General features: G+C 43.6%; 1 protein-coding gene across 2 annotated transcripts in view; it reads left to right on the top strand.

Annotated features, from left to right (window-relative positions):
- Positions 1 to 16,738, top strand: part of LOC144806289 (uncharacterized) — a 45,833-nt gene extending 29,095 nt beyond the window's left edge. For both annotated transcript variants that reach the window (XM_078672680.1, XM_078672679.1), the window contains one exon: positions 13,247 to 16,738. In XM_078672680.1, coding sequence (XP_078528806.1) covers positions 13,981 to 15,129 — 1,149 coding nt within the window. In that variant the 5' untranslated portion in view covers positions 13,247 to 13,980 and the 3' untranslated portion in view covers positions 15,130 to 16,738. The remainder of the gene's footprint in view (positions 1 to 13,246) is intronic.
- The last annotated feature ends 634 nt before the right edge of the window (positions 16,739 to 17,372 follow it).

The raw sequence follows: 17,372 nt of genomic DNA, 5'->3' as shown, positions 1-17,372 counted from the left end.
AATTTAGCTATTGCCTGAATTCTTTCTGGGGTCAGTTTCCTTCCCTCCTTCGATAAGAGATGACCTAAGTAGGTCACTTCTTGTCGGCAATATTGGAGCTTGGAAAGTGACACCTTGTGGTGCAGATCACATAGATGACGCAGTAATGTCAACGTGGCCATTTTACAGGTTTTCTCAGTATCCGCAGCGATGAGCAAATCGTCTACGTACTGTACGAGAGTGGAACCTTTGGGCAAAACCATTGCGTCAAGCTGACTTTTCAGAGCTTGACTATATATTGAGGGGCTTTCACAGTAGCCTTGAGGGGCGCGTTTAAAGCGGAAGCTGCGACCACCTAAACTGAAGGAAAAAATATCCCTGCTTTCCTCAGCAATCGGGATACTGAAGAAAGCATTCTTCAGGTCAATCACCGAAAACCAGGATGCAGAGGCTGGAATCATAGTCAATAATGTTGTAATGTCGGAGACAACTGGGAATTGTGGCACCACTATCTTATTTACTTCCCTAAGATCAATCACGAATCTATACACAGGTGGCTGAGAAGGGTCAGTTCGTTTTAAAACAGGCAGAACAGGACTATTGCAAACATTGCCTCGTGTTTCTTCAATTACGTCTTTTTCAATCAACTCGTAAACAATCGCCAGCAAAGCTTTTTCGCCCTTATTGGATATTCTGTATTGGGGAATTCGTGGCATTTTGACATTCGGTTTTAATGTTACAACATATGGTGGAATTTCTAAAAGACCTACATCATTCGGACCAGTAGCCCAAAGAATATCTGGTAGAAGTGCCAATTCTGCTGGAAGTGCATTTCTCGACAAATACATGGGAGAAACCACTTTCTTACCTAAAGTAAGTTGTACTCCTGAGGGAGAACAGTACAAAGTCGCATACAATCTTTTTAGCAAATCTAATCCTAGCAAATTTTCACCACAACCTGTTGTCAAAATAAGGGGTGCTTCGAATTCACAAGGACCAACAGAAAGAGATAAAGGGTCCGAAATCGGATTTCTAACCGGGGCGCCAGAAAAACCTACGGAAACGTTCATTTCGCCAGACAAAGGTGCGCCAGGGAGTTTGGAGTGCATAATAGAACTCTTTGTAGCACCAGTATCCAACAGAAAAGGTTCTGACACACCCGATGTAATCACCTCAACGTAAGGTCCACTCTGATCTACTGGAACTGAAACAACTCCCTCTCCTTGTCTAAGGCTGTCCTAGCAATCATTATTCTCCCACTGCTCATTTTCTGTGTAATACTCATCAACGTAGTATTGAGCTGTCCTGTCAGATACGTTATTTTGCTGGTCAAACCTGTTCATAGAGTTTTGTGGTGGAAGGGGACGTGCGTCCTGAGGGGCGTTTCCACGCACTCTACCTCTAGGCGCTTGCTGACTACCACGACCTCTTACGCCAGAAATCCCATTTGCACGTTGTGGTAGGGCAGGACAGTCATATTTGTAATGACCCTCTTGTTTGCAGTATAAACACTGGTTGGGACCTACGCGGTTTTGATTGTAATCGAATCTCTGCAAGTTTCTCTGAGGCTGCTGAAAAGTGTTCTGGTAGGGATTCGGACCATTATTATTTTTATTACCAACACCACGTGGCGGATAGGCTTGCTGTAGCAAAACCTTCGTTTTGAGTTCTCTAGTTTTCTTTTCTACTTTATCTTTCTCATCTTTGTCTCTATTCTCGTAGTACTGTGCGGTAGCTAATATCTGGGCTGAAGATGAGACTGCCCAAGAACTTTCCGAATCTTTTAATTTCCTACTCAAGTCTGGAAGTAGATTGTGCACAAATTTATCGACAAACAATCTCTGACCACCTTCTGTGGTCATATCTTGACCGCTGTGGTCAATGAATGTTTCTTCAAATCTGGTGAAGAAGTCTGACACAGTTTCTTCTTTCTTTTGCTTGCATGCAGATAACTTATCCCAATTTACGCGTATTGCAGGCATTATCGTTTTCATGTAATCTACTATTCTACCAGGTAGTTCCGCTATCAGAGGCTCAGGCTTAGCACCACCAACTTGTCGTGCGTCTGCAGCAGTAATATTAGCCCACGTGTCACCTAATTCCTGGTCATGATCTACATGACGAATTTTTCCCCATAACGGCTGTGGAACAACGTTCCCAAATAACATATCGATATCGGCCAAATTCATTATACATGACCCAGCAGTTTGCGACAATTCTTTATAGTACCCTGCAGGATTTTTACGCGGATCTGGTAGTGTTTGTTTGAGTGCTAAAACTTCAGCTCGCTTCCATGGAACATGTACCCATACGCGGTGAAAGTGGGGCAGGACAGGTGGGACAGCTGTCGCGTCACCCTCTCTCCACTGTGGGGGAACTTCTCTCATAGGGTATTGTCGTGCCTTTTTCCTACTAGATGCACTAGATTCCGATGGTGACCCAGAACTGCTTCCCTTACTTCGATATGATAATAGCATTTCAACTGCCTTTTCCACATCGGGACCTACAATCATACCCTCTCCAAACTTAAATCGTACACGACACATCTCTAGCGGGATGCATTCTTGATCATTGTCTTCTAAATCCTCGCCAAGAAAGACACACATCTGTTCGAACACATATCTCTGTGTCGCTGCTTCCCATTGATGGAAGACTTCCATGACAGACTGTAAATCATATTTTGCAGTGTCCATGACCCATTTCCGAGCTAAACCATTCAGGGAATCTCTCTCTTGATAATCAGGCAGTTGACTTCGCAACTGTCTTCTACTTATGTTAGGGGTCGTAGCAGGCGACCCGAAAAGAGGTAAAAGAAGATTAGTAACAGTGCTGGCCATTTTCTGCCGAAGGGAAGGTGAAACTGAAGGACAAGCAGATGCAAAAACGGGGTGAGATAAGGCGGGGGTAGAGATGGCAGAAGAGGTATCAGGAATAATAGATGTGGTACTAGGCAAAATCATAGAGGGGGCATTAGGAGATGTAGAAAGCACTGTAGGCAAAATCGTAGAAAACACAGGTGAAACAGAAGTGGTTGGTGGTCCTGGAGGAGGCTGCACTGAAGAAGTAGGAGCCAGCTGAAGAACAGCTGGTGGGTGCTGTGGAAGAGTCAGAGGCGCAGCTTGTGCAACTAAAGGTTGCGGGGGTGCTGTAGCATTCTGCGCATAGGGGGGTGGCGAAGTTAATAATTGCGACATTAATTGGTCTTTTTCACGCTCTTTTGCTGTCCCTTGCTGAAGAGACGGCAAAACTGGATAACACTTATCTATTGCCATTTTACGTTGCCTGTGCAACTGCTCATTTATCTGCTCTTCCTCATTATCTTTAAACTGCACGGCAGCTTGCATTACTGAAAGTCCCCCTTCTCTCTTATTTTTCTTAGCTAATTTAATTTCTTTTTGTTTGGCTTCTTTGCGCCATAAGCGGAAAGAGTCAAACATCGCCGGCCGGGCTTTCTTTTTGAAGAGTTTAACTTCAAGGTTGTCTAAGATTTCAGAATCAAAGCTACCATATTGGGGCCATTTTAAAACACCGTCTTTCCTAGTGTATTTAATCCATACCTCGTTATAAACGATGGGGCCTACCCCATGTTTAACGTATAGCTCGTAAGTCGGAGTTCCAACTGGAGGAACCGGACATGAGTCCTCCAATCGGGAGTCCCTATTATTACTACCAAGACAAAACCAATTCCCGAGTCTAAGACAAGGCATCCTCGCTCTCTAGTCTAGTTCCAAAACTTCAAAGGATTTATCGATTACGATATTTCTCGTGAATACACGAGTCCTTCGGTTATGGTGCTTGCAAGAACCAATAAAAACCTTATGTATCTCCAAGATACCACAAAGTGAGTCCAACTAAGGACTGGGAGACGCTCCACTTATACTTAACTGAAAAATATCGATGGCTTCACCAGAAGACTCGTCTCAGCGTTTCGCTCTACCGAAAATTTCAAGGGTCCAACATCAGGGCGATAGCCAGGGCAGCAGTCCTTGTAGCCGTCGGGAAGCGGGGAACCTCGCAGTAAAGACCTTCGGACCACGTCGACATGCAGGGGTCGATGAGGTGGTGGGCCCTCCTCCGGAATTTTGACACGAAGCTCCTCACGATCTTCAGGCTGATTGGTACCACTGGAATCGCCCCACGTTGGGCGCCAAATGAGGTACTGGGTTTTTAAGAACCGGTACCGAACCTACAGAACCGGTAACCCAGCGGTGCCAGGGGATCAACACCCAGAGACCTCGGGTTCTCCTGAGTCAGACCTACAGAAACTTCAGAGTCTTCCAGGTGAAGTCAAAGATTAGTTTATTGGCTGCAACCAAGGTGACAGGGTCCTAGAAGTACAATACCAGTATATTCAGGAGACTGCACACTTTCACGAAGTTAGGCTTCTCTTCTTATACACAATATTCAGCCTTGGGCAAAACATTCCTTGGATTCGTGGTATTTCATTTATGGTTACTGATTACAAAAGAAAAGCAGAGTCATGATGACATGTACATATTTCACGTCGTGCGGCCCATAACAAATCATCCGGCAAGGCCCAACATTTCATCAGATATCGCTGGACCCCTAATAAAAATGGTCACCTCCCCGTCATAAAGCAAGTGAGGAAAAGGAGTGGAGAAAGATGTGAGCGAGATATGGCAGGTGTGCGCGCTGAAATGGTTTTATGGCTGGTTGGGCCTAGATGCTATCTTGCTCGGCCACTGGGAGGGAACTGACCTAACGAGTTCGGCCTGGGGCAATGGTTCTAACTTGTACTGGGGTCAGAGAGAAGTCGATTAAGGAGTATGTGTCCTTGTGGAATCAAATTCAACTGGATTAAGGCCTATGTAAAGGGCAACATGCAGCTAAGGGTTTAGAAGGTAAATGACGATTTCGAGGTGAAATCGTCACTCGAATACGCCGAAAATACATGTACTTGATGTACTCGTCATTCTCGGTCTTTTGATACCAAATTCGTCCTGTTTCGACGAAGTTTTTATTCTCGAGTCCAGTACTATTATATGAATCCAGATTTTTCAGAACCACAGAGTGAACTAAGACCCTGAGGACGTCCCCCCGGCGATTCTGACTTGGAATCCAGTGCCCAAGGACCCTCCTCGATGACCCAGACGACGCCTGCAGCCTCAGGACAAAGGACCCCTCCGACCGAAACCATCAGGTGGTAAGATTCCCAGACCTCAAAAGACACCCCTGCACCCGGCTCCCCACGGCCCCCTGTGCCCAATTTCTGGGTGCTTACCTATCCTCCAAGATCCCAACTTACTCCTCCAAGTGATGGTCGCTCCAGAGGATCCTCTGTCCCTGAGCCTGCAGCCTTTGTTCCCTTTTCAAGATCTCTATTGAATAACATTGAGCGCCCGATGGCCCAAAGGCACCCTGCAACCAGCCGCCCGAGTGCCCCTGGCAGTGCAACCTTTGTCCCTATCTACTTCCCCATTCGTCCTGAGCAAGTAACCCAGAGCCCGCTTCCACAACCGCGTGGCCTGCTAGCCAGCAGCCACCAACCGAAGGCCCCCTGCCTCTCATGGGATAAGATTGAGTCTAACTACCTCTGCACCCGGCTGCCCCTGTGCCGCTGAGGGTGTACCAACTGTACCTACCTGACCCTGGGGGACCCCTGAGTCTATGCCCAGAATCTTAACTTCACCAGTCGAGTACTCACCTGAAAACCGATAACTCACTTTCCTTCTATTGGATAACATTGACTGGTTTGACTCGAAAGATTTTCTAAGTGTGAAGTTTTGAAACTTTAAAATATTCATCTAAAATCAGCCGAATAACAAATTCCGAAGTACTCACCTGTAATCAGGAGAGAAGCCAGTACTGTACCTTTTAGCCCAGTACTGAACCGCAAAAGTAATCCTAACCGTGTTTACTAGTAACCTGAATTTTCTTCCATAGGAAACCATTGACTGTTTTTCTCTGAAATTTCTTCTGTCTACTTTTGAAAATTACAAATATTCCTTAAAAATCGTACCAAATACTGAAACGTAATTACTTACCTGTCTTAGGTAGAGACCCGAATACTGAACTTAGGAGTACAGTCCTGGATTACAAAAGTAACAAGAACCTACTTTACCTGTGACTTGAATTTCCTTCCATTGGATAACATTGCTAGTTTTTCACTGAAAAGTTTCTGTCAACTTTTAAAATACCGTTATATTCTTTAAAAATCATTGCAATAACTAAAACGTTTTTACTAAACTGTTTTCAGCTTAGACCTCAGGACTGAATCTAGGATCCAGACCTGAAGTTACAAAAGTAATCAATAAAGTAATCAGCTGCATTTATGTAGAAGAACACATTGAGGTCAATGTTAAATTGTGTTTCGAATTGTGTTGCCTACTGCAATCCCTGTACCTATTGTGTTTACAAAGTTTATTGCCTCTTTGTAAAGTAATTACCTGAGATCACTCATATTGAGAAAAGTATATTTTGACACCTGTTGGTTCTAAAAATAAAACAACTATATCTTTTGATACAAAACAATTGGCCTGGAGATCAGTCCTTGAGTGTGTGAAACCTTTTGCTGACTGAGTGTGTACAACATATGCTTTACACTGTCCTCTGGTAGTGCCTTACTGCTTGACCAAGCTAGCACTTTAGAGAGTAAGGTCAGCCCCGACTTTAACCTCTGTTATACCTCTGGGGATTGTGGATTCTATACACCCTGTACCTTACTTTGGTCCAGCATATATAGAGCCACTTTCTCACACAGACGGTATTCGCAGTGCTGCATTAGGTGAAATGAAATTAAATGAAATGAAAAACATATTTACAGAGCGCTAGCAGCTGCCCTGAGGCGTCAAGGCGCTAAAAATTACCATCAGTGCTCAAGAAAAAAAGGAGTGAGTCAACACTATTGATTGAACAGAAGAGTTTTAAGTTTCTTACGGAAACTCAGAAGGTTAGAATCTGCTCTAAGATGAAGTGGTAGAGTATTCCATATTTTTGGGGCTTTATATGCGAAGGAACGACCTCCGGCCCTCGCTCTATGAATTCTTGGGATTTGGGCTAGAAAAGCATGTGAAGATCGTAGAACTTTGGTGGGTTCATATGGCGATACCAGCGGGTGATTGATCTCTGGACCTGATTTCCAGTACGCCTGATGTGCAATGCACAGAGATTTAAACTTGACTCGCTCCCTGATGGGGAGCCAGTGTAATGATCTTAGACCAGTTTTTATTGAAGTTCTCCGGGGGGTGCCAAGTAAGGTGCGAGCAGCACAATTCTGAGTGCGTTGTAATTTTTGTAGGGTGTATTCAGGCGCCCCAAGGTACAGAGCATTGTTAAAGTCTAGGCGGGATTGAATTAAGCCCTGAATGACTATCTATCTTGCCTCAAAGGGGAGAAGTGGTAGGATTTTCTTTACCATCCTTAGGAGGCCAAAACAGGTCGCAGAGACTTTAGTTGCCTCCATGTCGAAGGTCAACGATTTGTCTATCCACACCCCCAGGCTTTTGATGTTGTCTCTAGGGGTGGGAGCTGTGCCCATGCTCAGAGGCCATGACATCTCCAAGGTGGAAAGAGTTGGAGGGCCTAGAAGCATCAGCTCAGTTTTATCATCGTTGAGCTTCAGACATGATTTAGTCATCCAGCTCTTGACATGCTCGAGACAGGTTGTTAGGTTGGACTGCGGTAGTGGGGTACTCCTTTGTGCAAGAGAGACCACTAGCTGGGTATCGTCCGCATAGGTGATGATGTTAATACCATGCGGACGTACTATTCCAGCCAGCGGTCCCATATAGGCGTTAAAGAGCGTAGGGCTCAATGAAGAGCCCTGCGGAACCCCACATCCCAGAGGCTTCTTCGAGGAGACCGATGTGCCTTCAAAGACCTGGAAGGTTCGGTCTGATAGAAAAGACCTGAACCACTCCAGGGCTTCTCCCGAGATTCCCATATCGAGGAGGCGGTCCAGAAGTATTTTATGGTTGACCGTATTGAAGGCGGCACTCAGGTCAAGGAGGATCACTGCCACTGACCCTCCCTGATCGAGTATCCGCCTAGTCTCTTCTGTCACTGCCAACAGGGCTGTCTCCGTGCCGTGTTTTGGGCGAAAGCCAATCTGGGAGGTGTCGAGCAGATGGTTATTCTCGAAGAACTGGGTTACACTGATGTTGATGTGTTTCTCTAAGATCTTGGTAGTCCAAGGAAGCAATGATATTGGGCGATAGTTATTAAAATTAGTTGGGTCAAGGGTGTTTTTTTTAACAATGCTCGGACCATGGCGTGTTTCCAGGACTGTGGAACTATCCTACCGTAATGGAAGAATTCAACAGCTCCATTAGATTGGGAAGAATGACTTTGTTAACTTGGGTCAACATCTCAAGGGGGGCAGGGTCACAAGGTGAGCCTGATTTGATTTGGTTAATCAAGGTCTCAAGGGTGTCAAGGTGCAGCATTGGGAAGTGGTCCAGAGAGTTGTTATGGAGGGAGACCGCTGATGTAATCGATGGATTAGGTTTTTGCAAAGACGAATCAGTTTCTGGGTCAGAGAAGGAGAGATAGATTGTGTTCTTCCCTTAAAAAAAAAGGCATTGGCCAGTTCCTCGCATCGAGAGGATGAGTTGTCATCAGCTGATAACCGTGATGGCAACCTGGTCAGTGTTTTCACAATCTGATAAATTTCTTTAGGCTTAGATTTTGCCAGTTTAATCTTTTCCGTATAATGTATGGATTTTTTTATCTCTGATTTTGTTTTTGTAATTGCTTCTCTGTAGGTTGCTTTATCTGTAGGCTCATAGGATAGGCGCCACTTCCTCTCTAGTCTTTTACAGAGGTGTTTTTTTTCCCTTAGATCTTCAGAGTACCAAGGGGCGGTTTTTTGTTTCCTTCTAGCACCGGAGGTTCGATAGGGAAGTACAGAGTCCAAGGAGCTTGTTATCCAGTTGTTAAACAGCTCATTGTTAGCGCAAGGATCAAGAGAGAGTGACGGATTAGTGGCAGTAAGATTGCTCATCCATTCGTCTGTTTTGATCTTTGACCAATTTCGGGTGGTACGAGAAAGGGTGGTAGAAGCTAAAATTTTGGGAATGGACCAAGTTAAGGAAATTAAAAAATGATCAGTCCAAGGAAGATGGCTAATATTGCCAACCTTTAGAGTTTTGCTATTGCTAAATACTGGGTCTAAAAGATTACCCTTGTTGTGTGTAGGTCCTGGCACCAATTGATCTAGTTGCATAGCAGCTAAACTGGTTGTGACTCCCATGGCAGTGGTGTCTAGCAAGTTATCAAAATGAATATTAAAATCTCCCAGTAAGGTAAAATTAGAGGGGGAGGTGACTAATTCAGCTACAACAGTTGGTCGATCCGCCCGAAATTTTTTTATGGGACCAGGAGGACGGTAGATAAGGATGCCAGCGAAGCTATTGTTAGGTGTAAATTCAATGACAAAAGGGAAACTTTCACAGTCCGCAATGGACTCCGTTAGGCAGCGACATGTGTAAATGTCTTTATAAATGATAGCCAGCCCTCCACCTTTGCCTTGTGGTCGATCTAACCGGGCTATCTGATAGCCGGGAATGAGGGCTTGCACTATATCAGGCTGGAAATCTTGGGTAAGCCAGGGTTCAGTTAAAAATACTGCATCCGGCATATGTTCCTCTAACAACAGCGACATCTCCAGACTATGCTTGGCCAGAGATCGACAGTTAAGGAGAAACATTTGGTAGTCCTTAGAATCCAATTGGGTGAGGTGGTCAATTAGCTCAAGTTTACAGTGAGGACATACATGGGGGGTTTCTAGAGGGGGGAAGTGATGAAGGCAGCCATCGGGAATGGGAGGACAGGATCGAAGTAGAAAGTCCTTATTATAAGCTAGCCTTTGTGGTTGGGGCAACCAGGGGGGGTGGCCCCTGGTCCCGGTTGGGCGCAGACGGGCGCAGATAGGCTTGCCTTTGGCGCGCCCGCCCGCTGCGCGGACGAGATGACATAGGGAATTTATAGGGTGTTTAGGAGGGTGGGAGGCGTCCTGCAGCTAGAGTGTAAATCCCTTACCCCTCTCAATATGGTGGCTCTCAGTGGCGGTAAGCCCTATTTCTATCTCTCTGCGCCAGCTCCTACTCGGCTGCGCAGAAATCGGTAAAGGCGATTTTCTGGCTAACAAGTGATCTATAAGTTCTAACAAGTAAGTACTCTACTTGAGAACATGCGGCGATTTAAAATATCGTGATGACAGTAATGTGGAAAATAAAAGTAGCAAGGTAGCTGAGAGAACCCCCGGCTTCCGCCTCAGAGGAGAGAAAAAACAGCACGGTAGCAATCAGCGCGCTGTTAGGAATGACAGGATTTAAATACTGCGGGAGGGCGGTACATGAAGTAGGCTGATGCCGATAAGGCACTTGACTCCCTGGAGTAGCCTTTTATGATCGAAACGTTTAGGCGGCTTGGTATGTCAGATCTCGTATGAAGCTGCTGGACACACAGCTTGTGGCCTGCATGTACGTAAATGGGCTCAACTCCGATGCCGTTCAGATCGCCTGGGGCACTGGGCTTAGTGTTATAATTTCTGATGTCTTTGTCTCAAACTGGAGGATCGCAAATTTGAATCCTGGTTGGTGCACTATGAATAGTGACTTGTATATTTTTACTGTGCTGCCACCACACAGGCAAACTGACCCAGGAGTTACAAGTTAGCCGTGGCGGCTACAGGCCATTGCTTACATTGATGGCCCCACCCAGGTCTCTGGCCCTCTGGACAGCTATCTAAACAGAGGCCATGCCCTTTTGAGAAGCTGGTGACCCCAGTGCTTCTTCGAACAGTTCTTTTATCGTGGCTCTCCATTTTACGCGACCAACTCTCACCCCAATGGCCTCCTCAAATGGTGCGATGTTTGGGTGACATTCGTTCCGCGAAGTCCTGAAGCGTTCATAAAGCACAAGCCCGAAACCCATCAGCCTATATCTTTCAGGATCAAGACCTAACTAGAAGAATAAACGCAGAATTCAAATGTTTTGATAGAACAATGTCATAGTCACAGTTTGATGCACTGTAGTCGTTCGCCGTATTAGCAGGTCTTTTGTAATTAGGCGCTCCTACCTGGAGACGGTGGGTATGTGGTCACTATTAATAAGGGTTATTGTCCGCCATTGCAGATACACTGTCTACTTCGGCTTTTCCTTAACCTTTGTGTTGTTCTAAAAGTACCAGTAACCTTTATAAGGCAAGTTGGTAAGCTTTATAATGTTGTCTATCAGTTGTAGCTTTATCCCCTTCTCGTAAAATATGCAAACCAAACTTGAAATAAGTACACTTTGTTGTGAGAATAGCTATTGTTGCCGCTGATTTCTTTTATTGCAGCACAGCAATGCCTCTATTATGAATCGAACATTGATTATTCGAATAGTATTGATTTAATTCCAGAGTGACTTTTGGACCATTAAGGCGATAAATAATACATTGACCTCATATTTGTGTTGAATCAGTTTATCCTGTTAGAGTCCTGTTCTTCGTCGTCGTTTTCTAGTGAGCGGCCATGGCTCTAGAGGATCATAGGGCTCTGCCCCTCCTTTTGCTTCGATAGGTCAACTTGAATATGAGAAATATGGAAAGGTAGAAATGCCGCATCACCTGTGGATAACTGAACCTCCTCCCGCTCTTCCAAATGCCCATCCGGTCACAAATAGCATCCTGGGCCCCAAAAGGACAACATCATGCCAGATGCCATGTAATGTTGCAAAAGGGGGGAAAAGAGTAATATGCACACATCTGCTGCGGGGATATGTCAGGTAAATTATTGGTTGTGATGGATTCTCTATAAGTACTAAATGACTGATCTCATTGAATATTAAATTATATGAATCAACGTTTGTTTACCTGATCTGCGCTTATAATGTAAAGGATGGGGCTTACATTGAACCCCTCGTTCTGTTTTACACAAAAGCCCCAGATGGAGCTGCATCTTACAGAACTTTATCTACTTTAGGAAGAACTAAAGACTTGCTTTTTAAAGTTGTCTTTCAGGGCCAGAACCAGGCTCTGTAAGCGGCAATAGTTTCAGGGAGATGGACAGATGCTATGGTGATAGGAAACCCCCCTCAACTCACAATAATGTTCCAATCTTCCAGGTTAGAAGAAACCAGAAGTGCTTGAACCAAGGGAGCTGTTGAAAGTGTCAAAGGTGACTTATGAACAGCGAGTAAAGACAGGATTTGGCATTTGAGATGATCTTAAGTGAATCGGAAAGAATGAGAAGAAGTGTGTAAATGGAGTTGCTTTTGTTGTATACTTCGTAAAGAGTTACTGGAAATTCTGCAGCCCAGCCTGATCCAGCTCTTTCTCTAAACTCTATTGTTGTTTAAATGAAATCTTGACCATATGCGTCTATCTTAAGCAAAACCTCAAGCACTTGGGTGCTCCGTGAGCACCTTTACTTTGCTAAGTTACTCTGTAAACACTAGTAAATCACCTCTTTTTCAGACATTAATAAGATGTCACCTAATCAACAGAACCTTTAGTTAAATATCTGTGTATGATGAAATATTTCTTGCTAATTTTTAAAGGCGGTAAAGAAGAAGAGGGAGATTTACTAATATATTGCGCCGTATTTGCATCACAGAAGTGGCACAAAAAAGCGCAAAATATTTTTTTCCTAATTTACTTTCTAGCGCTAAACTTTTTTAGCGCTGGAAATAATGTAAAAGTAATGTGAAGCAGCGCATAGCAGTGCTTCGCATTACTTCACACATTGGGACCTGCCAAGGGGGGGTGCATGGGCATTCCCGTGCAACCACCCAAGATTTCTCATGCTAAACCCATTTTACCAAAATCAGTAGATTGGGTTTAGTGTGAGAAAACTGCACCATTTTAAACAAGACACAAGGAAGGAGAAATGAATTAATTTATCCTTCCTTTTCTGACATTGCATGCGTGCTGCACTGCGCAACAAGCATCCAAAGTGGGAAAAGCCTCTCCTCGTGTCTGACATACTATTTTGTACAGGAAGGGTGTCCTTCCTGTACAAAACCGATGCTGGACTCACACACACACCCTAGCACTCTGGTGCTAATGTGTGTGCATGGCGCACGGCTGCTGTAATCAGTGCCAACGCAAGGGAAAGGGAAGGAGAGAGCCATATCTTTGAAAATATGGTGCTCTCCTGTTCCCTTCCTGTCGCGCCACGCAGCGAAGCCTCGCGGGGGGAGGGCTGCGCTGCATTGTGTGGAGATTTGGTAAATCTCCCCCAAAATGTCTTTTACAACTATTGTGAATTCTCATTCCATTATGTTTTAATTTAGTAATTTTAAATATCTTTACATCCAACAGAAAACAAGCCTTGAATGTGTGAAATGACCATCAATAATGAAGCGAATGCTGTAAATCTTCATAATAGCAGAAATATTGAGCTACAGTATTCAGGAAACCATCAGCGCAGTCGGCGAAAGGGGAACCTGCACACAAACTGACAAATCCCGGATGAAGTATCAAGGGCAGTTCAGTGATTATAAGAGGCCGAACTGTACACCTCCACGCCACAAGACGAAGAAATGACCTTAAGAAAAATAAGGCAACAACAATAACGAACCACCTCCTGTATAAACAAGTGTCCAACACCAGCTTTGATCATCGGATCGGTATGATGTGATTACCACAGTGCTCTATTTTATAAAATGATGACAGGCCATCATTCCGTGCTCTAGGAGAATTGTAAACTCTTTCCTGACAAACCACAGTAACCAGAGAAGAGCACAACAGAGCGGAGCCAGACAACTGATGGGTAAAGGAAAGAGGAGTTCTTTTATCTACAATACAATAGACTGTCCTAATTTGCACCGGTCAGAAGGAAGATACATCTTTACCCGCAATCGTGCATAGCCATAATCCAATCTAAAGGCACAATCACCTACAAAGACACCTTCTACGTATTAGGAGTGTGGTAAATATTTGGTGGCTATTGCATTTTTTTGTTAAAACAGAAATAAAACATGCAAAATACTGCACACATATAAAGTGTGTGAGAAAAACACAAGTGCTTTATAAGCCATGTCGGACATCAGGAAATGCAGTCATGGGATATAAACAAATATATACCCGACCCACAGACACTAAACAAGAAAGAAGAATCATACACATGCAGCAAGAGCTTTAGTTTGTCATCACTACTCAAGCTTCATCAGCACACGTACACAGGACAAAAACCATTCAAGTGCAGTGAATGTGTCAAGAGCTTTAGTAGGTTATCAAGCCTTCAAAGTCATCAGCGAACACACACAGGGGAAAAGCCATGCAAGTGCAATGAATGTGGGAAGAGCTTTAGTTGGTTATCAAACCTTCAAAGACATCAGCGAACACACACAGGGGAAAAACCCTATCATTGTAGTGAATGTGACAGTAGTTTTAGCTGCTCTACAGCATTAAAGGATCATCAGCGAACTCACACAGGAGAAAAACCATTCAAGTGCAGTGAATGTGGGAAGAGCTTTATTCAATTATCAGGACTACAAAGACATCAGCGAATACACACAGGGGAAAAACGCTATAATTGTACTGAATGTGACAGTAGTTTTCGCTTCTCTACAACATTAAAGGATCATCAGCGAACTCACACAGGAGAAAAACCATTCAAGTGCAGTGAATGTGGGAAGAGCTTTAGTCATTTATCAAACCTTCAAAGCCATCAGCGAACACACACACGGGAAAAACCTTTCAAGTGCAGTGAATGTGCAAAATGCTTTAGTCAGTTATCACACCTTCAACGTCATAATCGAACACACACAGGGGGAAAACCATTCAAGTGCAGTGAATGTCCAAAGTGCTGTAGTCGGTTATCATATCTTCAAAGACATCAGCGAACACACACAGGGGAAAAACCATTCAAGTGCAGTGAATGTGCAAAGTGCTTTAGTTGGTTATCACACCTTCAAAGCCATCAGCGAACACACACAGGGGAAAAACCATTCAAATGCAGTGAATGTGCAAAGTGCTTTAGTCAGTTATCACACCTACAAAGCCATCAGCGAACACACACAGGGGAAAAACTATATGATTGCTGTGAATGTTTGAAGAGCTTTAGTCAGTTATCAACCCTACGAAAACATCAACAAACACACACAGGGGGAAAGCCACTCAAGTGCAATGAATGTGGGAAGAGCTTTAGTCGACGATTAGAGCTACAAAGTCATCAGCGAACACACAGGGGGAAAACATAGAAGGGCACTGAAAGTGTGAAGGGCTTTTGTCAATTTTCGATCCCACACAGCCCTCAGTGAATACTCTCCTTCATTTAACTCACATGGAAATATTCCTAGAGATGCAGAGATTCCGGAAAGAATTTAAGAACATCAAAAATAATATTGACCCGTCTAAGGACATAGACCAGAGCAGAACAGTGCAGTTATTGTGAGAGGAATGAATTACGGAAAAAGATCAAATTCAAATTATGTAGGACATTGAAATACCAATGATAGAAGACCTGAATAGCAGTAAAGAAGAAAAACAGATAACAGTATTTGCAGAATTATAAAAGTGTTTGTTTCCAGTGATTGTTCACTTCCGTACACATAGCAAAGTGACATGATGTACCAGGATACACAGTGGGAGACAAGCACAATGTGGATTAAAAAGAAACATTGTTGATTTTTATTTGGTGAAGAAGAGATACAAAGAAAAACATTCAATCGCACCTGACCACACTACCTGTAAAAGCAACACTGAACAATACTGGGACTAACAGCGGTATTTTCAGCTAACTTGTCGGATTAGTGATAAAACCTTTAAACCCAACACACCCAGAGTGGACATGTTGTCAGGGCTCTGGAGATGGAAGCTTCATTGGTAAAATGCATGTATTACTATTAACAAATGCCACTGCAGTGTATGTAATGAACTAAAGCGAAGCACAGGTGTTCAAGAAATAACCTATTTTCAGATATAAAAGAGCACATACCTTGTTTTTAAGTAACGTTTGGTGCATCTTTTACACACTGTTATCGGTAGATGGATCAGCTCGTGCCTCGCGCCTTATTACTAAGTGCGACCCATGACTCCTCTCCGACTTGGCGATGTGGTGAAATAGCGAAATCCCACATCAAAAGCATATATGTGCCAGGACAATCAGTTGCACTCCCAGCAACTCGTCTTCCACACTGATTGTCCCTTGTTCTCAAATGTTCTGAAGGATTTGTCATATGAATTACAGAAGTGGCAGTGACATTCATGAAGCTAAAGCTAACAGGAGTGTGTGGGAGATAGAGAGGGGGAGAGGGGGAGAGATAAAGAGAGCGAGAGAGACAAAGAAAGGGGGAGAAAAAGAGAGAAATGGAAGGAGGGGGAACAGCACGTTATTTGTACTCACCTAAAAATAGAAGAAGCAGCCGAATACATGCCAAAGTGTGACATCACCAGAGAAACGGGCTGAACACCTGTGAATTTATATGTTTATTTTTAACACCTATAGACCCATGTCATGCCAATAAACAGGGCACAAGTAAGGAAAATAGTGAAGGAGCCCATTATCATATGCAAATCACAGAGACGTCACATGTAGTGACATCACAAGAAGTGATGCCAGGCCCTTATAATAATGTTCACGTGAAAGGTTGACGGCCTGTTTTAAAAACAAAAGATAAGAAACATAAAATAATGTAAAAGTAAGTTTTTGGTTTCAGTTTTTATACATCATGTGTTTTTCCCACTTTTAGTTTGTAACTAAACTCAGAAATGACTGAAAGTGTAAATATTTTTGAACAGATATGTGGAACTTGGAAATTAAATTTTTAAACAGTTTTCAGTGAATAAATAAAATTTGCTTTTAATTTGCGCTTGTTTCCTGTCGTTATTCTTTAACCAGCCCCTAAGCCCCAAAGTGTTTCACATTTACAATGTATTAAGCAATAGAAGGGCTAATTTTGTCAAGTTCTCTGTCTCTCTCTTGCGCCACTCACACAAACAAACACTCAGAGGCCTGTGTCGGCAGTGCTGGGGCACAAAGTAACAATTACCAGTTGCAGACTAAGGATCTAGGTGGAACTGAGTCTCGTTTCTAGATAATAGTGCTGATAAAGCACTAGTGAAATTGAGTAATTTATGATGAATTGAAATGAGAGAAAGAGGAGAAGAGAGCGTGGTGCAGGATATATTAAAGAAAATGAAAAAAAGCGACACAAGACTTTACCCTGTTCTGTGTACTAGCACTTTACGTAAGCAAGTTGTGCTGTGCGTTGTGGACAGGCTGTCACCCCCTTTGTATGTAAATGAGATTCTGTGACCAGACACCCTAGGCTCCCATCTCTTCTAGCGCAGATGATAATGTGAGCACTGTAACGTAATCACAAACTAGGGCTTTATTGAGAAACAATCGGCTTCCAGGTCCCACAGCTGTGGTTATGTAGTTCTTTATTAGTTTTTTTTAATTTACTTTAATTTGCAGCAATTCTCCAGGTTACTTTTTCTC

Source organism: Lissotriton helveticus, assembly GCF_964261635.1.
Source record: "Lissotriton helveticus chromosome 1_1 unlocalized genomic scaffold, aLisHel1.1 SUPER_1_unloc_6, whole genome shotgun sequence".
NCBI lineage: Eukaryota > Metazoa > Chordata > Amphibia > Caudata > Salamandridae > Lissotriton > Lissotriton helveticus.
Note: the sequence above shows the minus strand (reverse complement) of the source record. Positions and strands in the feature narration are given on the sequence as shown.